This window comes from Trichoderma virens, assembly GCF_000170995.1.
Source record: "Trichoderma virens Gv29-8 chromosome Unknown TRIVIscaffold_86, whole genome shotgun sequence".
NCBI lineage: Eukaryota > Fungi > Ascomycota > Sordariomycetes > Hypocreales > Hypocreaceae > Trichoderma > Trichoderma virens.
The window spans coordinates 327,726-351,632 of record NW_014013663.1 but is presented as its reverse complement, the minus strand read 5'-3'; the positions used below and the strand labels follow the sequence as shown (position 1 = coordinate 351,632).

General features: G+C 54.5%; 4 protein-coding genes across 4 annotated transcripts; 2 read left to right on the top strand and 2 right to left on the bottom strand.

Moving 5' to 3' along the window:
- Positions 1-1,371: 1,371 nt before the first annotated feature.
- On the bottom strand, positions 1,372-4,823 carry TRIVIDRAFT_77136 (uncharacterized protein; the record flags this gene model as incomplete). Its single annotated transcript, XM_014097100.1, has 3 exons — positions 1,372-2,205; positions 2,292-4,274; positions 4,617-4,823. The coding sequence occupies 3 exons, from the start codon at positions 4,821-4,823 to the stop codon at positions 1,849-1,851; spliced, it is 2,547 nt and encodes an 848-aa protein (XP_013952575.1).
- Positions 4,824-7,321: 2,498 nt separating this feature from the next.
- Positions 7,322-8,943, top strand: TRIVIDRAFT_231654 (uncharacterized protein; the record flags this gene model as incomplete). The annotated part of the gene is made up of 1 exon (XM_014097099.1): positions 7,322-8,943. The coding sequence occupies one exon, from the start codon at positions 7,546-7,548 to the stop codon at positions 8,752-8,754; it is 1,209 nt and encodes a 402-aa protein (XP_013952574.1).
- A 955-nt stretch (positions 8,944-9,898) lies between these two features.
- TRIVIDRAFT_68397 (uncharacterized protein) lies at positions 9,899-11,914 on the bottom strand (the record flags this gene model as incomplete). Its single annotated transcript, XM_014097098.1, has 1 exon — positions 9,899-11,914. One exon carries the CDS (start codon positions 11,912-11,914, stop codon positions 9,899-9,901), a length of 2,016 nt encoding a protein of 671 aa, XP_013952573.1.
- Positions 11,915-18,605: 6,691 nt separating this feature from the next.
- On the top strand, positions 18,606-22,871 carry TRIVIDRAFT_68396 (uncharacterized protein; the record flags this gene model as incomplete). The annotated part of the gene is made up of 1 exon (XM_014097097.1): positions 18,606-22,871. The coding sequence occupies one exon, from the start codon at positions 18,606-18,608 to the stop codon at positions 22,869-22,871; it is 4,266 nt and encodes a 1,421-aa protein (XP_013952572.1).
- Positions 22,872-23,907: the final 1,036 nt, after the last annotated feature.

Sequence of the window (23,907 nt, the reverse complement as noted above, 5' to 3'; positions counted from 1 at the left end):
GAACTACAGCATCTGACATTCATGGTGTTTCGATGTGAATATCAAGCACTCTGCAACCAGCGTCCCTCTTCATATTCTGCTTGGAGCTACTAGGTATTGTTACCAAGGTACCTATTCCATATAGGTATCTTAATCATTTTTCCTCCTCGCCTTAAATTTCAATTTTAAACAACCTATGTATATAAGCTTGTATCTCATCAACCTAAAGACCTGGAGTTGAAATACCTACCCTTCTGCCGCGTCCGCAAAGTAGACACCCCGTACCACCGCGGCACAGCAACGCTCCAGCAGGTACCAACGCAGTACGTACAATTCAAATCCAACCCAACGTAATCCGCCGCAATAAACCCGCAAAGCACAAAAAAAATGGCAGGCGCCCAGCTCTGCCCGCTACCAACCCTTTCTCTCCTCATCCAATACTCAACAGCCCCATTCTTCTCCTCGTCCGTCTTCACTTTCAAAACAATAACCATCATTCTGTTTTGCTGCTCGTCATCACCTCCTGACATATTTTTCCCTTCTTATCCCGCTCTTTTGCACTTCCGCACATAATTTTTTCTCCTCGATCTTTTTTTTTGGTCAGTCATACTAATCAAATAATATCGGTCCTCGCTGCAAAGACGAAGGGGAAAAAATCGCACGACAGCAAAAGACGCCCTTTTCGACGATCCGCAAAGCGCCCAGCAGCCCCCTCGTCCACATCCTCTCCCCTGTCCAACATGGGTTCTGTCCTCGCCATCTCTCCTACCTCTACCACGACGGCCCTACAAATTAAAGTTGCAGCAAGAAAAATGCCTTGATCAACTACCCAGCACATGTCAAGTGCTAAAACCAAAAAGTACATTCGCCATCCCCGGTTTAACTCCTCAGACCCAGATCAGCATCTACCACCATGTGCACAAATCCTTTCAAGCCCTCCATCTTCCTCTTTTACTTCTACCTCCAGCACAACTACCCACCTCTCTCACACTCTTTTCTATCTGGATATCAAGCGACATACCCCAAATCGACGCTCTTAGGGCTTTACACTAGCCGCTCTGCAGCTTGTCGTCATTCCCGCATCGCATCCACTTACAAACTCCGTATCTCACGCTAATCAACCTCACGTCAACAGGTTCAACACCGCAGTCGTCCCCTTTGCGCTCCTACTTCGCCGCGATGCTAGGATACTCTATTACGATGCGCGTCCGCTTCCCGATGCTCCCGTAATGCGCCGTGCTAGGGTCCATTTCACACACACCTACACCGTCCTAGACACAAAGAGCGGCATCAACATCACCAAGTCAGCTGCTACTCGCTTCATATAGCTAACCAAGCCGACTTCACAAAGACTTCACCAAAGCACCGCCATGGAAATCAAACACGGGATATCGTCTCGAGCGTCGTCATGTTATACAATGCATCCTACACTACATACGGTCCGTGGCGGCCCCCAACAGGCCCGCCCTCCTTGTCTCGCATCCTCCTCAAGAAGTATCAAGCATCAAGCAAAAAGCAACAAGAAAAATGCAATGATGCAGCGCAATTCCAGCAAAATAAAAAGCTTCCGCAAACCCTGTCGTTACCGGCCCAAACTCCCCAGCGCCTCTTTTGTCGACCCAATACGTCCATGGCCCTCGGACTATTCATCCGTGCCTCCCCCACCTATCCCGGCCGCTCGCTGCTAAGCAGACAACTCCCAAATATTATTCGGCCAGAAAAGCACACGTCTCCCTCTAGCTTGCTACGCTCGGTGTAGACCTCAGCCGGTACCCAAACGAAATCATTACCGGCGCGCAGCCCTTCTTTTTTACCAGCAGAACCAGTTACGCCAATAGCGACCTCTATAACTTGAGCAAAGGGGTTCCTCTACTCCTCCTCGGAATCCGAGTCATCGCTGGACTCATCATGGCGGTTAGGCGCTGCGGCAAGCGGCGCCTCATCGGCAGGCTCTTGACCAGGCTTGTACAGCTGTTGGATGGCTGTCAGCTGCGCGATGCGAGCCTCTTGCTCTTGGGCGCTCATGGGTTTATTCTTTTTGGGCTTCGAAGCCGATTTAGGAGTCTGTTTTGGCGGCACCGCCCTATTAACTTCGGGCGACTTGGCTGCGGCGGTTGAGTCTTTACCGAATCCCGGGAGCACCTTTTTGCAGAGTTCCCACAGCTTGAGCAGAGCCTCGTTACTGAGCTGGTCAATATCCAGCTCAAGCTCGCCCTCGTTGTTTTCCTAGTCGAAATCATTTGCATTAGCACGTCGACCTAGAGAGATGCAAGAGAGATGAAAGGGGGGGAAGGAGAAAGAAAACAACTCACATTCTGTCCCGTGTCGCGCTTGATAATGTCAATGGCACGATCAAGATGGGGATATTCAAGATCATTAATGGCGCTTGCAATCTGATCTTTATCGGCCGCAGACAGACTCTTCTTGGGAGCAGGCTTCTTCGCACTGCCTGCCTTCTTGGGCGGCGGCGCGTGCGTGGAAGACTTGCGCTGGGGAACGCTGCCAGCCGTCTTACTCTTGCTTGTCTTGCTGGTGGACTTCTTGGACGACTTGTCCTGGTGCTTGGGTTTGGCTTCGTTTTGGCTCTGCGCCACCTTGTACAGGGCCTGCTGCACGGTGTCGACAATGACCTTTTGGCAATCAATCAGCGCCTGAGGAGTGCCCGAGGCAAACATGCGGTTGAGCTTGCTGCTCTCCTCCTCCAGTTTCGCCTTGAGCTCCTGGATTTCCTTGGAGTTGTCTACACTGGGGGCCGCGGCTTCATCCTCTTCGCTGTCGTCCTCGTCATCATCGTCACTGGCGTTGGACGCGGACGCGGCGGGGGCATTGGCCTTGGCATATCTGGCTAACCAAGCATCCTTGCCCTTCATCTGCTGGACGTACAGGTCCTCAAGCTGCTTGGCCACCATGGACACGGGGTTTCCTTGGTCAGGCGGTCCGTTGAACTGGTAGCAGTTTTGGAAGATGAGCCGCACGTTCTTGTCAAACTCCTTTGCGTTAGTGATGTCGCCCGCATTGACCATGCGCGACACCTTGCCCAGGTCCATGGGTTTCTTGATGATGGAGTAGTAGTCGGGGATGTTCAGACCTTCAGCGTCGACGGCGTCGAGGAACCACATGTTGAGCGTCGAGTTCTTGGGGTGGACGAGCTCCGCCAGGACCTCGTCGCAAAATTGCATTTCGGGCTTGAGTTTCTTGCGAGAAGGCTTAGTGGTATAATCGATATCCTTGGGCTTCGGTGCCCTTACCGTCCGTTTTGGTCTATCTCCGTCTGCGGCGGTTGAGCCTCGACGATCAGCGCTAGGCTCTGCGGCCTGCGGCTTCGGTTTCGATTCAGGTACAGGGGGTGGCGGGCTGGATGCTGGCCCTGAGGACTGCCGCCGCACAAGGTTGTCGGGGCCGGGTAAGACGCGAGGCTCACGGGGGGGCTTTGGCTTGGCCACAGACTTGGGTCGCGCGGGCTCCTCTTCGGGGATGGTAATGGCTTCCTGCCACACATTTCGGACTGCGTAGAATGCGGCATCTGTGACTTCATGCTGAGCCCCGTTGAAGGTTAACGTATTCTCAAAGATGAGCCCCAAGTCCTTCTTCATGTCGCCAAACGTAACGTAGACTGTGTTTGGGTCGCGGAGGCCTCGGTCAATCTCAGACAGATCCATGGGCTTGTCAATCCTTGCCAGGTAAGATTCTCCCAGTGCCGGCCACAACTTGGGAACAGAGTCTCGGAAATGGCCACCATGCTTTGTCTTCTTGACCCTGCCGATGATCTTTCGAATCTCGCGGCGCTGGAAAGATGAAATCTTCCTGTCGTGAATCGCCGCATCCTTCCATTTTGAAAGAGAAGCCAGGCGCCCCACGCCACCATCATTAGCGGGTGCAGGAGTACCGGCATTCTCGCCCGAAGGGGTCGCTGTCGCAGCGCCTTCCTCATCCATGGGCTCCGTCTTGGTACGCTTGGGAGCAGGCTCATCATCCATATCCTCGTCTCGTTCCCGAGCATTCTTTAGGGGCGCGTCGCTTGCGGGTGCGTCAATCATGGATACTTCGATTGTTGTGTCGGCGGCAGGTGAGGTGGATTCGATGGCGAGCTGGGAAATGCCCGAGGGTCCAAGGTCGACCTCGGATGAGGGGGGTGCCTCCGATGCCTCCTCAGTCTTGGGCTTCGCAGGCTCTTCGGCTTTCACAGCGGGCTTGTCGTCGGTCATGACAGTGTCGGCCTCGGCATCAGCGTCGGCATCAGCATCAGCATCGACATCGTCGGCAGTGGGATGTTTGGACTCGTCAGAAGCCTTCTTCTCGGCGGATTCTTCAGGCGCAGAATCTTTGGCAACCTTGGTCGCAGCGGCAGGTTCCACATCATTTGCGTTCGTAGCGTCTGTCATCTGCACGTCGGATTTTTCCTGCGCTGTCGACTCAGCCTCTGTTTCCTTCTGTGCTGCTGCTTCATCAGAAGGCTTCTTCTCCTCCTTGTCCTCCTTGGAGCTGTCAACCGGCTTGTCTTGTGCGGTTTCAGCCTTGGCTTCTGTGGGTGTGACATCGCGTGGGGTATCCTTCTGCTCGGGCTTCTCGTCCCCTCCGTTGACAGCGGCCACGCCATTAGGGGTAGCTGCTGCTGCTGGTGACGGCTTGCCATTGACAAGCGCCTCATCAGGCTTGTCCGAGGAAGTCTTGTTTTCAGAATCGGTATCGTTTTGGGCGTTTTTGGCAGAATCTGAGACAGGCGGCGTGTGGCTAGACAGACACAAACAACAGCCATGGTCAGCAATACAAGCGCATTTGACGCAGACGAGAACATGTGCATCCAAGACAGTGTGATGCTCGTAGCTGCACTCACCCGTTGACATCAGCCGCATTGTCCTTATCGGACAGCGCCGGTTTGTCCGTAGTTGGCGACGCCATGGCTGCCATTCGTAGGAGAGGTTGCAAATAGGGTGCGCGCGCAAGAGGTTGGTGAAGATCCGCAGTGGTGAATTCAGCGAAGGAGGCGCGACATCAAACGCAGCAAGGGCGATTGCCCCGCGAAATCAAGCTACTCTGGTGACGTCGAGAGAAGCGCAAAGCTTCACGATTGCGACAGGCGCAGGAGGGATGATATCAGATAATATTAGGAGAGGAGGGGAAGAGAAAAGAGAAAATAAAATAAAATGAGATTAAAGATGATGTGCGCAAAGGACAGCGGACGCGATTTCGAGGTGGAAGCCGAGCTACACACGATGCGCGCACAATGCAGAAGCTTGAGTGCACCACAGACGACCTCTTGTTAAGCGACAATGCCGTGGCAGCGCTGCGACGCGATAATTAATAAAGAGCAGAGGCGCAATTGCTGCAGCTGCGCAACGGCTGGATGCGATCTGATAAGATGCGACGGACTGGATGCAGCGACTTGGAGTTGGAGGCGAAGCGGCTAGTGACGAAATCCGGCGGAAAGGCTTTCGTCACGATGCAAGGAAGAGCTCGCCCAAAAAAAAAGGCGGGCGGAATATTTTTTGGGGAGAGAGAATGCGAAAGAGCAGTGGTTGGTCGGAATAAGCAACAAGTACTAGCTCGTGCTTTGCGACGGGGTAAAGGTCGGCAAAGGCGGCAGCGGGCGACGTGGTTGGCTGGAGGGATTTTTACAGTTGCAAGTTGCTGGTGCTCTTGCTCTACTGTACTAATATAGCAGTTGAGGTAGGTACTGAGGTAGGTACTGTGGCAGTGGCAGTAGCAGTGAGTTAGGCCGGTACCTAATGCCTAAGAAAAAATGTGTGCCGTGCCTGCTTGGCGGTTCGTCGCTAGTGGTGTCGGGCTTGCTTCGGAAGAGGGGGAGGGGAGCCGTTGCGAGGAAAAGCGCGTGCACGTCAGTGAGATTTTGCCGGTCGGAGGCGCGGTGCTATTTATGAGAGACGAAGACGAGGTGCGCGCCGAGCTTGATGTGAGCTTACCGGGGCGGCGGGCGGGTTATTGCTTAGCCGGGGCAGCCGCCTTAAGGGAGCTGTGGCTCGTGGCTGGAGCCGGGCGCGGCGCTGATTGGCCACGCGAGGCTGATGCTTTTGCTAGGGCCACTCTGCGGTGTCACAGGCAGGAGAAAAGGGAAAAGGGAAAAAAATTGCAGGCAGACAAAGACGAGAGAGAGAGCGAGAGAGGCTACCGTTTGTTATGGTGAGCGGGACGAGGCTAGGGGGTGCTGCTGCAGCAGCTCGACTAAAACTGACCGCGTTTTTGCCCATGTCCATCCTTACCTTTTTGTATGGTCAACTGTGCTGTAGATCGTATGTACTCTACATGCAAGAGGTACATACATAGCATTACCAAGGTGGCCAAGGTGGCTGGGCATGGTTGAAAAGACTCGGCCAGTTGGAGGCATGTTGGGTTCCGTGGATGCCTGCATGTTGTTGGGATACAGAAGGGGGGGGGGGATGGAAACGGGGTTAGTCTTGGGCTCAGCTCTGGTGCATCGTATCGTGTATAACTCAGGAATAGGCGACCACGGACGGTTTTTCACAGCATCGGGATCCAGCGGTGGGTTCACAGAGGAAATAGGAGGACGTCTGTCGTGTCAACCGTGTTTTTGACTCGTTGCATCCCAGCCGCCACGGCACATGTTTTTCTCTGGCTGTCTTCTGACAAATGCAGGAGGCAAACCAGCAGGAGACTGGCTGATGACTGATGACATGTCCTCTCACAACAACGAATAACGCGGTCCGTCACCAACAAACAAAACGCACTCGGGCACGACCAGGAGAAAGAAGAAAGAAAAAAGGGCATGTCAGCGGCATCCGGTATGGATGTGTCTGCCAAGTCGATGACATGGTGATCCACGCGTCGCCGATAACAAAGCACCAAGGCGTGCCCAAGACAAGCCTGGAGACGCGCCAGAAAATTCTTTTCACGAGGCACATGCTCCAACGGGGGCGGAGTATGCAATAAGCTCGCACCACAGACTCGTACTCGCAGTCCGCGCTCCGCAGGTGCTTCGGGAGCTGTGGCGCAGGCTGTGGCGCTTCTCGCAAGAAGGAAACGCGCAATTTGGATCGCCTCTTTTAAGGTCGACGCAGCGAGCCAATGGGCAGCCGCGTGCGGGTACATGAAATTTTACGGCAGCAAGGGTCCAGCGACGCTAGCCATCCGACGCTCGAGATGGTGTCGGACTTGGACGGCAGCCTCGCTCCGAGGCACGTGAGCAGAATTGACTCGGAACATCACGTGAGCCGCGATAAGCCTCAAGCAGCTGCTTATGTCATCTCTTATCTACTAGGCACAAGGAGACCAATGCAAGTGTGGGGAAACATCAACTCACGCTAGACTTGGCCAGTCCAAAAAAAAAAAAAAAAAAGTTCGGGCAGTTTGGTCAACCACTGTGAAATTTTCCCATCCGCTTGGTGATAAGAGTGGTGAGGAAAGATCAACGACGCTTGGGCATTTTCTCTTTTGTTTTGTCTCTAGATCTTTGTTCTTCCATAGTCGTTGCCGCACTCCAAAGGGAGAGCGAAAAAGAAACAATCAACTACCGAATATATTCTCCCGACGGAGGCTCGAGGAAGTTGACCTCCCATCTCTCTCATCACATCATTTCACACTCTTCACACCATGTCAACCCCAAAGAGAAGAACCGCCGCCAAGCTGGCTACCCCAGTCGTCAAGCCGGATGCGAGAAGGGCAACCAGAAACACAATTGACGAATCCAGAACGACCGTGGCTGGAACTGATGCCCTGCGGAGCTCCCAGGTCGAGACGATAGAGATCTCGTCCGATGCCGACAGCGACGAAGACCTTTCTGACGTCGACGACGCCAACAACGAGGCTGAGCAGAACCCAGAGTCAAAGCCTTTGGCCAATGGCCAGCAGAAGCCCAAAAAGGACGACGCAGACGACGCAGAATCAGATGCTGAGGGGACATCGCCCTCGTTTGGCGAGCTGCTGCGCGGCAGCGAGGCCATCGACGTTACCGCCATGCTGCAGCAGTCTTCCACAGACACAAACGCCGTTGTCCAGGCGTCGCGGAATGCCATCGCCCCTCCTACCCACCAGTCCCTCACAACCGTCCTCACCCAAGCCCTGAAAACCGACGACACAGACCTTCTCGAGTCCTGCCTGCACACGACCGACATCCCCACCATCCGAAACACAATCGAGCGCATCGACAGCTCCCTGGCCGGCATCCTGCTCAACAAGCTGGCCGCCCGGCTACACAGACGGCCTGGCCGTGCCGGCACCCTCATGACGTGGGTGCAGTGGACGCTGGTCGCTCACGGCGGTGCCCTGGCGGCGCAGCCCAAGCTCCTGCACGACCTCAACAGCCTGCAAAAGGTGCTGGCCGAGCGAGCAAAGGGCCTCAACAGCCTGCTCGCCCTCAAGGGCAAGCTGGACATTCTCGAGGGTCAGATGGAGCTGCGGAGGAAGATGCAGCGGAGCGCCGGCCTTCTCGGCGAGGGCGACGAAGACGCTGACGAAGAGGACGTCATCTACGTCGAGGGCGAGGAGCGCGACGCCGAGCAGAAGGATGCCGCCAACGGAGTGCGCTCCCGCAGAAGAGGCAAGGGCGGCGCCGACGCGGACGAGGACGACGATGACGAGGACCGCGTTCTGAATGGCTTCATTGGTGACTCGGAGGACGAGGAGGAGGGCTCTGAGCAGGGCGAGGACGAGAGCGACGACGGCGAGGAGCCCCTGGATGAGGACGAGGTCAACTATGACGACGTAGACGAGTCCATGGGCGAGGACGACGAGAGCGACGTCGAGGTTGCGCCGCCGACAAAGGTGCAGAAGGTGTCAAAGGGGTTTGGGAAGAAGAAATGAGAGAGAGCAAGAGAGCACGGGGGGCCTAAAGTGTAACAAAGAAAAAATGAGAGCTGTGTGTGAAAAGAAAAAAGCAAAGCTGGGTGCAAGAGGCATAGCATTCTGAGGTCCTCATTCTGGGCGTTTGGTAACTACTTAATATGTTTTGTCAAAGAGGTAGATGTGGATATTGTACTTTGATTCTCTTCGTTTTGGTCTTGTTACATTTTTTTGAAACGTTTTCAAGTGAATGCCAAGAAGAATCTCACCAAGACAAATCGACGAGACAGGATAAAATGATATCACAGCACATCATCTTTTCATATAGAGTTTCAAAGCAAGTCATCCCATATCACGATAGCTTCAATTCCTCATCCCACGCTACCAGAATAATAATAAAAAATCTCTACAAAATCCCAAATTCCATAATCAATCTCTCTTGATTACACGTAATTCTTATAACAAAAAACCCCTTCGCCATCATTTTTCATCTCTCCTTTTTCTTTCTGTCGACACAACGGGATAAAAAAAAACACAAAAAAATCCCAAATGACTCTACCTAGTTCCGCTCAACTCATTTCACTCGCTTGCTTGCTCGTTTGCCTGCTTCGCTTTGCTCGCCCATGCATACTATAAAAAAAGAGAAGAAGAAAAAGTAAATAGCAAATGCGAACAGAAAAAAAGAAAAAAAGAAAATCCCGATATTCCTCCTATTTGGGGCAAGTTTTTGACAAACTTTGCCTATTACGCCGGTTGACCCAATCGCCATGCAAGTCGCAAAAAAAGATGAAAATGTTCAAGGAATGGAGACACAGCGAGCCTGAAAAAGCAGAAGAAAGGATAAAAAAAAGAGGTATGTATCTATGGCCATGAAAGATGAAAAGGGGGAAGCCATTAAAATATCGTATATGTGGTCTTAGTAGTGCTGTCGTTGCGTTCAATGTAACAGTAGTAGTAGTAATAGTATATGTCAATGAACAACAGCAACGGTCTTTTTCTTCGCTCGCTCGTCTTTAAAGCAAATGTCATGCCAACCGACGTATATAAACGACGAGGCTGGAAAGATGATGAGGGGGAGGGGGTATGTGTGTGCTAAAAGCAGAATATGAGATCATAACAGCAGCATCATGGAGAAGAAGAAAGGAGAAAGAAGGGAGGGCAAAGGTTAGATGGCCCAACTGCCTCTCCTCTCGCGCACGCCCCAGGCCAATGGGTCGAGGTTGTCGAGATCAGGGTGCTGCCTTGCCCACTCCGTAATGTAGGATCGCAACGCCGCCCACCTTGGGCATCTCTCCTCTTCCGGGCGGGAAACGTCGACCTTCATCTCCACCATGTGGCCCTTGGCCATCTGCTTCGCGTCGTCTCTCCTCAAGTCGTCGACGCCGATGTGGCTGATGCGAGACAGCTCTTCATCGAAGCCACGTGCCATGGCGGGATAGCCCAGCGACAGGTAGTTGTACACCTGAGTGACGAAGTCCTCATCAAACTCTTGCAGGATCTTCTCGTCGCGCTCAGCCTGTGCCTTTTCTCGCAGCAGCCGCTCGTTGAGGCCGTTGACCATGTCAACGTCGCCCTTGTGCTCCTGGTGCTGCTGCTGCTGCTGCTGCTGAGGCTGATGCTGCTGGGAGGAAGAGCCCCAGAGACCGCCATTGCTCGACGCCAGCCCCGACGACGCGGACTCGGACGATGAGAAGATGGAGGCGGGCTCTTCGCTGATGACGCTGGAGTCGACAATATCACAGGAGCGATGCTTTTCGGGAAAGCTTGGGTCAGTGGGCGTCTGGATCAGCTTGGGGTTGTGCAACTCGGGGGGAACAATGCATCCTCCGGTTGATTCCGACCTGCAGCAGTACCCCCTCCACAGCCCGGCCTGGCCCGGCAGATCCCGAGCCTGGTCCTCAATCATGTGTGCTTCGATGGGATCTTCGGGCTCCAGCGTGGTGAACTTGGGAGAAGGGCATCGTCGAAAGACGAGGTCCTTGCCGAGCATGGGAGGAGAGGGACCCTGGCGCAACTTAAGGAGCTTTGGATCATGCTCGGGCACATGTCGGAATCCTCCAAACGGCCGGCCAAAGGGACTAGCCTCCTGGCGGCCGCGGTGGGGCTCAGCCGGCTCGCCTTGAGCGTGGGTTGGGGGAACCGTCTGCGCGGATGAAGCGACAATCTTGGCCTGTGCTTGGGCTGCATGGCGATTGGCCTCTGCCAGCGCTATCTGGAGCTCAGCCACCGAGTCTCGCCGGTCATCGGTAGGCGATAGGGGCTTTGTGGTGGTCCACATGAGATCGGGAGGGGACGGCAGCTCCATCTTGTCCAGATCAGAGTCGGATCGGATAATAGGGCTATCACCAGCAGTAGCACCGGCAGTAATAGTACCAGCGTCAGGAGCAGCAACAACATCATTGTCCTCCATCACCACTGCCTCTTCATTGTCCACATCCATCTCATCACCTTCCTCTCCTCCTCTCTTCTCCTGCTCCAGGCGCGACGCATGCTCCTGCATGTGCTTATGCCACCAGTTCAGCCCCAAGTTGGACGATTTACGCCGGAGCCTGTGCTGACCGGCCTCTTCATCACGAGGGCTAGCTTCGGGCGAGTTCTCGCTGTCAGAGGAGCCCTCCCGAAAGTAGAAATGGGCCACGCCACCTTCGCGGGGGCGGCTGTTGGGGAACGCGGCAAGGGCAGCCTCTTCTATCTGCCGTGCAACTTCTTTAGCCGCCAGCTCCAAGAGGTACTCCTGGACGCCCTCCTCTTCCGTCTCGCGCCTAGTGGGCGGGAACGGGCGTGACGCTTGGCGCTGGGGTTCCTCGTCGCCCGCGGCGACTCCATGCTGCCGGCGATTTGACTTGTGCTTTGCCGAGTATATGTGGTTTGTATAGGGAGTGATGTCTGTCTTGTCCGCAGGCCGAGTGGCCGGCCCGGGGTCGCCAACCCTTCTGGACCGTCTGGAGGTCTCGATGAGCTGGGGAGCAAAGCGCCGCCTCTCTTGGGATGCGTCGTTGCCCAGCGTTTCGAGAGAAAAGTGAGCTAGCGGGGATCGTGGTGACGGCTCCGGAGTCAGCTCGGGATTGGGCCCTATCCTCTGGTGCGACGTATAGTCGTAGACATTCTTGCGGTAGGATTGAAACGTCGTCTCGATTGGGACGGGCACAAAGCGCCGTCGCGGCGGATCGGGATTTGCCATGTCTACTGTACAGCACTTGGACTTGCAGTATGCGGGTGTGGCGATCTGTGCTGGGGGGGGTTCGAGCGAGAATATAGAACCTTGGAGGGAAAACAGAGAGGTGACAGGTGCCTGTCAAGACAGTATCGCAGTGGATTGGGGTTTGATAGCGGGAGCCTTGCTGGAAGGTCCAGGAGGAGAGGGAAGCGCTGTTAAGAGCAGGCAGGACATGCAGCAGCGGCAGCAGCAGCAGCAGGCTTTTGTCGGTCGAGGCGGTATAGACGTGGTGGCACCGGGTCGGGTCGTCTCCGTGCTTCGTATGCGGTCTGCGGTATGCGGTATGTGGTATGTGATATGCGGTATGCGGTATGGGGGATCGTACTTGTCAGGGCAAGGTATCTATCGCCCGGACGTGCGAATCTGTACGAGCAACGCAACAGGTCAAGCTCAAGCCGGGCATGCAGCCGTATCATGTATGGGCGGCGGCGGGGCTCCAGCGGCTCTGGTCTGCCTCTCGTGTGTCGGATTCTAGACGTCTGGATTGGCAGGGGGACGCGGATGCAGATGCAGATGCACCAAGCCGAGCCCCAGGGCTTTTTGCTCTTGGGGGATCCCCGGGAGGAGTTCGTGCCTTGCTCTGGATGCTGGACGGACGGACGAGCGAGCAAGTCACAGCGACGATGCGGGGACGGGCGGATTCGCACCGCAGTCACCGGCCTTCACGATGTGCCAGCGGTTGGAGATGAGTGGTCGGACCCTTGCGTGGCCAAAGTGCCCGCACAGTGCGCAATGGCTCATGCGGCCGGTGCGCACGGTCTCAGGTGACGGCGGAAGCGGGCTAGGGGGGCTCTGTAGGGGAGTGTTTAGGGGGCTAGCATCGGCAGTTTAGGGGGGCCCTGGGGGCTGTCAATCAATTAGGTTGATGATCGTGCTCGGTCACGACAATGAGACTGGACTTGAGAAGAGCAGCTGGGCAATTATCATCGCCATCAATGGCCACGAGGAAGCCGGCAAGCAATTGTTCTGACAAACGGATTCACGGATTCACGGCTCAACTTGGAAAATCCGAATGCACACGTGCCGCGTGCCACTCAGCAGACGCCCCCGTCAGAGCCGGACCAGACGTTATTGCTTGCTATTACTAGTAGCTGTATTGTCCAAGTCATTGAGAACCCACAGTCCGCACGGTGCCTGTACCTGGATGGACCCCCTCCAAGGAGCAAGAAAAAAATCGAGAGCTGCCCCTCTTTGTCGCGCTCACCGGTTCCAAGCCCACGATGCAGGTTGGCAGCCAATCGTCTGCATCGTCGTGGCTGCTGGTCATGAGAATTCAACTCCCCCGCATGGCTACCGGCGGGCCACCACGTTTTCCTGTCTTGTTTCTGCTCTTCTTCCTCTTTGGGATGCATCTTGTTAGGTAATGCCGGGCGTGAGCTGACATGACACTTGGGCACGCCATCGTCAGAATCACTGGGCGAATGCACTCGTATTGCCGTTCAGAGAAGCAAACAGGCAAGCAAGCCGAGGCATGCCGTACGAGTACAATACAGTCAGGATCCGCGATAACAACCGCATTCAGCTTCTTCTTCTTCGACCCCATCCCCTCCCGTCCATACCGCACTGCATTTACACCCTAATGCAAGTACTCAGACTCTCGCCCATCTTTTCCAGAAACGTCGCATCTCTCGCCAACCCCCTGTGCGGGCTAGGTTTTTAGTGCTAGGGCTCGCGGATTCTATCCGGCTTCTCGTGATGTGCCTATTCCGAACTTGTGTGCTCCTTTTGACGATGCAACTTCACCGACACTTTTCTTTTCTTTTTCCCTCTTCCTTGTCCTTTGGAGAGGGGTTGGGGTTTCCTTTGCCGACGGCAATAGTTTCGCTAGGGAAAAGTAAATGGCCCTAATCACGATGCCTCGGGATGTTATTCGTTCTTGAATCGCAAGATGGTTGTTTCTAGCGACGCCACAGTCAACACCGTCACTTATCATTCCGATGGCGGACAAACGGCCTCCAATTAGCTTTCCAGCATCCTCGGTTTGCTCAAACCAGCTGGCCCGTGACCAGTACGCAGGAAAAGCTACTAGAGAAGTTTAGAGAAGTTTAGCACGGCTTCTAACGATTGCCATGTTGCTAAATCCAGGGGGAAAGACGTCAACTGCGCCACGAAGGGGCTGGAGAGAAAGGGCTAAGATTGCCACAATTTCAATTTCACGGAGCCACAAATCCAGCACAGGTATAATATACGGATTACAGATAAGGTACGGAGTAGGCAGCTCTTTTTTTATCTGCGAGCAAAGCAGATCCGAGATTGTCTTGGGCCGGGCATGTACCTTGTCAGTACCAAGGGAGGATGCTGAGGTCAAGGTTTCGCCCAGATGTGCCGAGTCGACTTGGTCGAGATACGGGATGCTACTCCGCGAGATTTCGAGACTAGCGATGGAAACGAAGGCCGTGCGACTCGACTCCACGACGGCGTCTTTAGGCGATGACATGCTGTCGAAGCGAGCGAATCTCTCCTTCTCTGCTCGGTACCGGTTATTTTTCTATTTTTTGTTCCAACTTATTTTACTAAAATTGCACCATCTTGTCGTCTATTGTACGCGTACTATAGTTGCTGCCAGATGCCGCTTTTCCTCTCTAGAGAACCGAATGCGGATATTTGGCCTTCTATTTTAAGCTGGGCAAGAGTTGAGCAAGGCTGGCTTCAAGCGAGAGTGCTGCTTCGTGTATTGATCCGCAATGCATGGGTTTAAAGCAGTTTGCGGAAACACGTGCACACGACAGAGGGATTGACGATTTCAGCTGCAGCTGTTGCTTACGACTCAACTAATTGTATACGAGCAACTTGGAGAGGATGCTGGCCCAGGCGGTATTAATATTCATACCGTATTTGTATGCTTGTACTCGCAATCGTACTGGTAAGATTCGTAACAGCTGGGTTATGCCATTCCATACCATTGATTGCCTGTTGCGAGTATCGCATGCATGTTATAGAGCACGCCGTTGTGTGCACGCTTCTGTATCGCTGGCTCGCAACGCCAAGCACGAAGTTCCACATCCCGCCCGGCACACCGCCATTGAGTCGACAACCACAGGGAAGCATGGCCGTCTCTTGGCACTTGGGGTAATGCAGGCACGACGTGTAAAACCCACCAAGATGCAACAAAGGGGTGGAGATGGCAGGAAATGATTCCAAGTGGACAGATTCTCACGGCGCTGGGTGGGTGTTATAGGGCCTACCCTACACCTGGATGCGATTTGATGTTGAGCACCACACCAGCCATCAATGCTCAGAGCAGAGGTGTATTACGGAGTTGACAGGATAGCTAGATTAGGCAGCTCAGTACTACTAGATTGCGGGTATAAAGACGGATGTAGAGCTTATCATTTTGCCAGAAATATATAGATATGAGGATGTTGAGCCCCTCTCTTATCACCGAATTATACACGAAGCATCCGGACGAGCAGTGCATCAGCAACAAACAACCAAAGCATCGCGAACCAAATCACAACACAGTGAGCGCAAGCAGCCGCATGTAACACACGAGCCGAGACAAATAAAGTTGAAGGGGCCCGTTGCGACGTGCCACAGGAATTCTGGCAGCTGGACTAAGCCAACGGGAATTGCTGCTTCCGGCTGAATGCGCGCAGAGATGATGATGGATGGGTTCGTGGCCATTGCGCCGTGCATGGACTTTGGGTTATTCTACTTGAGTCTTTATCTCTCTCTTTGTTTAAAAATGAGGATGGATTGAGCATCTTTACTGTGTACACCTAGGTATGTAAAACGCACAACGCACTGTAAGAAAAGAGTGAGACAGGATCAGCATACAGCCCGAGTTGCTGCACCAGTAAAATAAAAGGGCTGTGGCCTCGGCTCCATCCGTGCCAATGGGAGAGAATCAACATGGCTGACACCAATACACGTACCTCTCCCTCGCAGCAAGGCACATGAACAATCGAGACCGCTGTTCCCCTTCTTACTTCGGCTGGCTTGCAGGAGGCGCAAATCGATCGGCAGAGATACGCGCGATCGAGGGGAGTGTCTCACAAGAAGACAAGAAGAGAAAGGAAAAGAGAGACAGCGCTACTCCCCTTTTCTTTGTTTATTTTTCTTCTCTTTCTTCATGCATCCTGTCTCACATCATGTAATTACTGTATGCACATTTACCTCTGTTGTTTTCTCATTTCCAATTTGATCCTTTGTTTTCTCGTCTTCAATGCCGTCTGGTGCTTGTTCTGGGCAGCCAATCGGGCTGCTGCCCCTTGCGAGATGCCCCTGGATCCCCTGCCGCGTGCGTCTGGAAAAACTTGGAAAGCGGCCACAGGCTGCAGGGGAGACCCCTGTCGAGCCGCGAGGTACCTGTACTTGGTACCTGTGCCTGTCTGGCCTGTGTCCCGGTCGGGCGGCGCTCGGAATGCTGGTGGACACGCTAAAACAGAGACACGGCGTTGATGCCGAGACTTGCAAGCTGAAGGTACGAGTACTTGTACAAGGATGTATTTGGAGAGAGAAAAAAGAAACGAAACGAAACGAATGAGCTGAACTCGTCGCTCGCCAAAGGGGAAAACAGCTAAAAGAAAGGGAAAACAAAAAGGAAAGAAACACAAGACACGAGTCTCGGCTACTGGGAAATTGGTGCCATGCAGGCCGCTGTCGTACGAGCAAGATGCGTGTCTTGCGAGGTGGCACACGAGAAACCCGGTTCATGCATCCGGTGAAGCTGCGCGTCCAATACACTCAAGAGGCCTCAGTTTGATAGGGCCAAGAGACATCAACACAGGTCCCAGAGGCTTACACGCAGCAGTGGTGGTTTCAGAAGGATCAGCGCTATTCCTGGGCTGCCGTGCGAGCTACACAGCTGATTTGACGACGGGTTGAATTGGTCGTAGCAGCATTTCTGGTGTAAATTGGCTGTGCACCACTGGACGGGTCCTTGCATGGGGCATCCCGAGAAGTGGACGGCGGACGAGGGATCAGCGCTGAGTCGAATCTCGATGCCATCAGTATGACATGGCGCCAAGTGAGAGCTCAGCCAGTAGCGCCGGGGGCATGGAGAAGAGTGAGATTTGATGGATATTTGGGAAATAAAAACCGCGCAAAAAAGGTGACTTGTAAGAAGACGATCGATGACATGTGGCGGAGAAAAAAGAAAGATACCTTGAGTACAGACAGACAGACAGACAGACAGGCCTGGAACAGTACATGTAACGAGGGGCGGCAAACGGCTCTTGGAAAGTTTAAAAAACACACTAACGGGTGCAGATTAAGATGCAGCTGCTTGTCCAACGCAGCTAGCCAGGCCAGGATCAGGATCAAGGAGGAAAACGGCCGGTCGCGGTGCTGTCAGCGGTGCTGTGGTTTGATGTGGTGTGACGGGGGTTCCTTTAATCAGATAGATACAGTAGACTAGCAAACTAGCAAACTACTAAGATGGAGGGAGCAGCAGAGAAAAAGAAAGGCTGAGCGAATGGTTGGAGGGGAACAAGGACTGGGCTGCCTTATCTTGGTCGAGGCCATGGATTTCTTCTTCTGCATACCATACAACGCTACTGTATGTATACACGCAGCCCTCTCTCTATCTCTCCCCCCTCTCTCTTCAGCTTGCTGCTTGCTGCTTGTTATCTGCTTGCTGCTACTGTCAGCTCGTTGTTTGTGTGGCTCGGCTGCGATATCAATTGGCTTTTCTGGCCGCCACACACACTTTTTTTTTCTTTCTGCCGGCGGCTTCTCGCATGCGGTCGTGATAACACACGCAAACACACACCCTCACTGTGAATGGAGATGTACTCGTACTAAGAGGCCGAGAGCGACAGAGCATCATCCACTATTGCTATACTATGGATCTTAGTCAGTAGCAGGCACCGCAATCATCCATCGTCATCTTTATCTTTAGCATCATCAGCATCATCAGCCCTCGTCAGCTCCAAATCCTCCCCGTTAGCGCGCGCTCGTCTTTATCCGCCACTATACTAAAGTACTTATGAGGTACTCCATAACTCCAAAAAAAGAGGCACGAGTCGAGAACTTCCAGACTCGTACAGGTACTTTGCATGCCTTAGCATCAACCTTTGGAACGGGCCACGCCGCTTCGGCCGCTATTGCATCTTGCCGCCGAATCTAAACCACAGGCTTTCCATTTTTTTCTGGATCAGTTTTTCGGTTTTTGTTTTTTTACTTTTTATTTTTTTTTTGTTACTCTTCTTTGTTCAGCCTTTGCTCAAACCAACGCTCTCGCGGGGTTTTGCTGGCCGACGGAAGGCTTCTCTGGTATTTGGCCTTGTTCATTGCTCATCCTCCATCATCATCATCGGCCAATTTTTCTGAATTCCTTATTTTTTTTATTTTTTATTTTTCTGCACCTCGCCTTGGCCTCTCGTCCAAACTGTATCCAACTCGGTCTATTTGCTTTATCAGAGTCTCTTCCGTAAGAGGGAAATAGAAACAAGGAGAAAAGCCATCAATTGGACAGTCCCAGCTATACAAATACGCCGTCACGAGCCTGGATCCAGACCCTTGGCGGGCTTCTCATGTCTCGGCCATCACGCGCGCACCCAATCCAGCGACGAGGCCTTGATACGCTCCAGCTCACCCACCTGACCATCCCGGATAGAGACGCAACGGGGGGGCACATAGTACTGGGAGTAGCGTAGAGGGCATTCTTGGTCGATAATACTAATACGAGGTCGCATTCCCTCGGCTGCTCGCCATGCCAGTCGCTGAAGCAGACGCCGAAGCTGCTGCTGCTGCTGCTGCTGCAACTGCTGCTGTCGCTGTCGCTGCTGCGCCGGTAGAGGCTTCAACACACTCTCCTGGGAATGACGATACCATCAGACTCGCTTCGCCACTCTCGACTCCAACAACGGCCACGAGCCCCGTGTCGCCGACCTTCCTGTCTGTTGCCGGCCGAGTCAGCACGCCCTTGAGCCTGTTTGTCGACTCTGCACCCAGCAGCGGTAAGAAGAAGTCGTCCACGAGCCCCGGGTCTGAGTCTGCTGCGGCAGTGCGCCAGCGCTATCTCGCCATGTCGCCCACGGCCTCTGCCATTGCGCCGGGCGCTGCGAGTGCCGATACAAGAGAGTCGAAGCTCGCAGAGGCGGGCAAAACTGAAGCAGAGGCAGAGGCAGAGGCAGACACAGCAACAGAGAGCATGCGACGGTGGGCGCTGCGAGAACAAGAGCAACAGCAAGAACAAGAGCAGGAGGAACAGGACGAGGCGGGCTGGAGAGAAAAGAACCTGAGCACGAGCGCAGGCTCAGGCTCAGGACCACCGCTGCCATGGTCTCCCAGCAGCACGACCAGCAATTCTAATATCATTGCAGCAGCAGCGCTCTCTCCTACCGCTGGCGACATTAAGCATGACGCCTCCAGAGGCGTCATTTCCGCTCCCTTGCCCCTGGGCCCCAACCGACACGAGCGCCCCTCGATTACTGCCCGGGATTCGGACATCGCGACCATTACGGGTGCTAATAGTAGCAGCACTACTGGCATTGCCACCGTTGCCAGCGGCAGTAATCCAGGCTCTCGGACGGCCACCGTTCGTATCCCTGCTGCGCCCGAAGAGGCTCCATTGCACACGGGCAGCGTGCAGCCGGGCACCAAGCTGGCCCATCCAAAGCCCATCCTGCACATTGCTACCGACATCTCGTCGCCGTCGAAACACAGCCATCACTCCGACCTGCTCACCCGCTCCGCGTCTGCCGTCAGCAACGTCGCCCATCTCGAAGCCACGGCCGAGCGCCTGTCCATGACCAGCAGCATCGACGATGCCATCCGCGAGCTGCACTGCGAACTGAAGCGAAGCGATAGTAGACGATCCTCCATCCTCGCCGCCAGGGCCGCATCCGCCGACGAGCACTCGACGCGCCTCCGCCGATATCCCTCCAACTCCTCCTCCTCCGCCGCCGCCGCCGCTCGACAAAGAGGCTACTCGCCTGCCTACGTAATGTCGCCGACGAATTCCCTCACGGGCCGCATGCGGTCGGGCTCCAACGCCTCGGCCGGCCGCCCGGAGCACGATGCCATCAACTCCATCCTGTCCCGCCACGGCCCGGGCAAGAGCTCCGTCAGGAGCGTGCGGTCGGCCAAGCCCTCGCTGGCTGAGATATCCGAGTCCGAGCCCATCTCCCTGACCCAGCACGTGCTGGACCAAGTCGACGCCGTGCCCCCTTTTGAGCACGCCGCCGCCGCCAGCTCCAGGAGCATCATTGAGCAGGACGCTGTTGGCGTCCCGCAGACCGACGAGTTCCACGACATGCTCGAGGGCGGATTTAGAAGCCACAGGGCCTCCAATCTGGTCCTCGTAAACCCGGACCTGCCCTCTGATTACGAAGAACACGAAGACTACGAGGCCGAGCGGCCCATGACGGCCAACTCCACAAATACCTTCCAGGTGGCCCAGGACGCGTTTGTCGACTTTGACGGCGCCCACTGCGAGACGGACAACGAGGATGATCGTTTCGCTACGGCCGACATGGGGTCGCGCTCGCAGAAGCGAGACAGGCTGTCCGACATGCACCAGCACCAGCAGCCGACCCAGCTGCCTCCTCCTTCCCAGATGATGCCCCAATCTCAGACCCAACCTCCTGTCGACGAGGACGACCTTATGCCCACCCCCCAACAGTCCTCGGCCGAGTTCGTGAGACCGCAGTCTTACTTTGATCATCACACCGGCCAGCACATGCTGTACTACCCGGCTCGTGTTCCCGCCATGCTCAACCTGCCGCCCAAGCTGTCCAACAAGCCTAAGGCTGCTGACCGAAACCAGCGACGCTCGGAGATACTGAGCGCCATGATGCAGCCCAAGGAGAACAAGAGAAAGTCGGTAGTCCCCGACCTGGACAAGTTTGCCTTGCCTGATCCTCTGTCTGGCCACCGCAATTCATTCGCCGCCTTGTCTGTGGCAGACAGGCTGGAGGATATCGACGATGCGACCACGCCCACTCCGTTCCTCGAGGAACCCGCGCCTCAATCCCGGAATGGATCCGCACCCTCCCTCGAGGATCTTCGCCGGCCTCAGCGGCTGTCCAAGATGGACAATGACAATCGCAAGTCGAATATGCCCAACCTAGAGAACATCCCCCCGCACCTCCGTGCCAGCGTCTTCTTCGAGCAGCCGTCTCTTGAGCTTCCTGAAATCGAGGTCAAGGATGGATCAGCCATGGCTACACTGGAGAGCATTCTCGATGCCTCGGCCACCGCCCCTGTCAGTGCCTTTACTGATCACCTGTATGCCGGCAAGCTGGGCTCCGAAGTCTACGGCAAGGAGAAGAAGAAGGCGTCCAAGCACAAGTCGCAACAGCTCTCCACCAACACCCTGGGGGTTGCGCTTGCTGAATCAGCGCCCAAGGAGCAGTCGACAATCAGGCTGCTGACCAAACGAAGCCAGAGCAGCTTGTTTGGAAGGGCTAACAAGGGCCCAGATCCCAACGACGATGCTCATGATGCTGCCAATGAAGATGAAGAAGAAGAGCATGGGCAAGAGGAGGAGGAGCTCGAGGAAGGAGTCCTTGATGGAATGCCCACGACGCTCCTTGGTGAGATCCATCTCCGAAAGCAGCAGCAAAAGCAGCGAGTCCTCAACCAGGGCAACATTGCACCCCAAGGCATGCGTGCCACTCTCCTGGAGATGGACGCCGTCGCCGAGATGCAGCGTAAGCAGCGATTAAAGAACCGCGTCAACCTTGCCTGGGAGGAACAGAACGTCGCCGCCGAGCAAAACATATCTGATGACGAAGACACGCCCCTGGCTGTCATTGCCGCCTTGCACCAGGGTGCCAAGAACATGGCCGATGTCGACCGTCCACTGGGACTCATGGAGGTTCGCCAGCTGGAAGAAAACGAGCCGCTGAGCCAACGTGCCGCTCGCCTGCAGGGACGAGCCTCTGCTGCCTTTACCGCGAAGCGACAGAGCAATCTGAGCCTTCCCGCCACGCGCTTGGCCGAAGTGCAACCCCCAGCCCCTTCGCCGCGCATCGTCGAGCCAGATGCGAGTGTGGATGAGGATGCACGCACCACCATTGCAGCAGAACCCGAACCTGTGGCAGCTGAGATTGAGGAAGAGACGCTTGGCGCCAGGAAGCGCCGTCTGGCAGAGTCACAGCTGCCCAAGGCTCGTCCCGTCAGCGGCACCTTTACCGCAGAGCTGCTGAGCCAGTTTGGCAGCCCCGAAGAGTCCAAGACCAAGGGAGGCAAGTCGTCGCCTAATTTGGGTGTAGAGGACGAAACCTTGGGCCAGCGCCGTCGCCGTCTGCAGGCTGAGCGGGAGGCTCGCGAAAGAGAGATGAGCTACGGCAATCTGACTGGCGAAAGAATGAATGGCGACCGACCGGTCAGCTACGGCAACCCAACGGTTGAACCGCTCAAGAAGGGCGTGACTCGCCGGGTGAGCATGGCCGACATGCTCTCGGTGCACCAAGTCGCCCAAGACCCTCGCATTGCGGAACAAAGACGCCAACAGGAGGAGCAGATGAGGATCGCCGAGCAGAACGCCAGGATGGCGGCCATGAGAGCCCAAATGCCTACCGCCATCGTGCAGCCGGGTAACCCTCGCACCGGAGGCTTCAAGGGAGGCCTATACAATGACGGAACGGGCGGACTCGGTGTGGAGGCGGCCAGGTCGAGCACCGCTCTCAACGCATTCCAGAGCCGCAGCTTCACCAACACCGGCCCCAGGAATCGAGCCACCATGATGGCGCCGCCCAATGGGTACGGCATGGCGCAGGGGGGCTTGCAGCCGTCGTACAGCACGCTCACGGGCTTCAACCCGGCCGCCATGAACGGCATGAACCCCATGGGAGGCATGAATGGAATGCACAAGTCAATGACCATGTATGGCGGCGCTGGCAACTACGGCGGCGCTGGCAACTTGTATGGTGCCAATGGCCTCATCCAGCCGACCGTGGGCATCCCCATGTCTAACCCCAACGGCAGCATGGACCGAGTTGAGAGATGGCGACAGGGCGTTTTCCCATAGACGAGCAACGCAGCATCGCATAGATGAAAGAAGACGCACCCACGAAAGACATATACTCACGCGTACACACATATTTTATATATCCCATCACCAAAGACACACGAAAGCATCGTCACCTAGAATCCTCATCACTTCCCTTTGTCATTCCAGACACCATGTCGCTTTAAAATGCGAGAAACATGGGGGGGACTTACACAACCTCCCCCCCACCCTTATTATATCACTGGCCGGCGAAAGAGACTGTCATAAGTCGCATACGAGTTCCCATAGCTTTTGCGGTGTTTTTTTTTAGTCCGATCTCATTCTGATCTTTTTGTGTGTGTTTTTTTTTTGCTTTGTTCATTCTGAGGGAGGGGGAAGGGGAAGGGGGGAAAGGGGGGGGCTTGTATTTGTGTATGGCCTAGCATTGCACGGCGCATTTTGGGAAAATAGGGGATTTTTTTTTTCTTTTTTGGGGGAAGAAGTTTTTTTTTTTTTTTTTTTTGTCTTTTATATATCTGGTCTTAACTTAATTTTCGTTTAATTGAGGAGGGGGAGGGGTTTGAGATAGAGATGTAGCGTGTATGTACGAATGGATTTGAATGTTTTCCCCCATGTGTGTCTTTTGTGTAAGTGATAACATCCCCCTTTTCTCGCCATGTCCAGTTTGCAGATGAAGATATCTCTATTTGAAATAAGCCTATCGCCTACCTTGATTCTGCCAGACATATCCCCCATTCTGAGCTACCGCTGTACGATGAAGAACGAGTGTTTTATACACCTCAACATGATTATCCCGCCAGTCTTCATTCCTGACTTGATATATTTGACTGTCATATATATATATTCATTTTCCACAGACCGGAGCAAGTTATATATTTGTAAAGAACTGCTCAAAACTGTTAAATGAATCTACTGTCAATGCCCAATCCATAAATTGGTCTAGAAATTCCAACCCCTCTGCCGGATATAAATCACTCTTGGGAAGGCTGCCCCAAATCGATGCATCTTTAGTTGCCTCCGCGTATTTCTCTACAGGCAACCCCGTTGCTTCAGT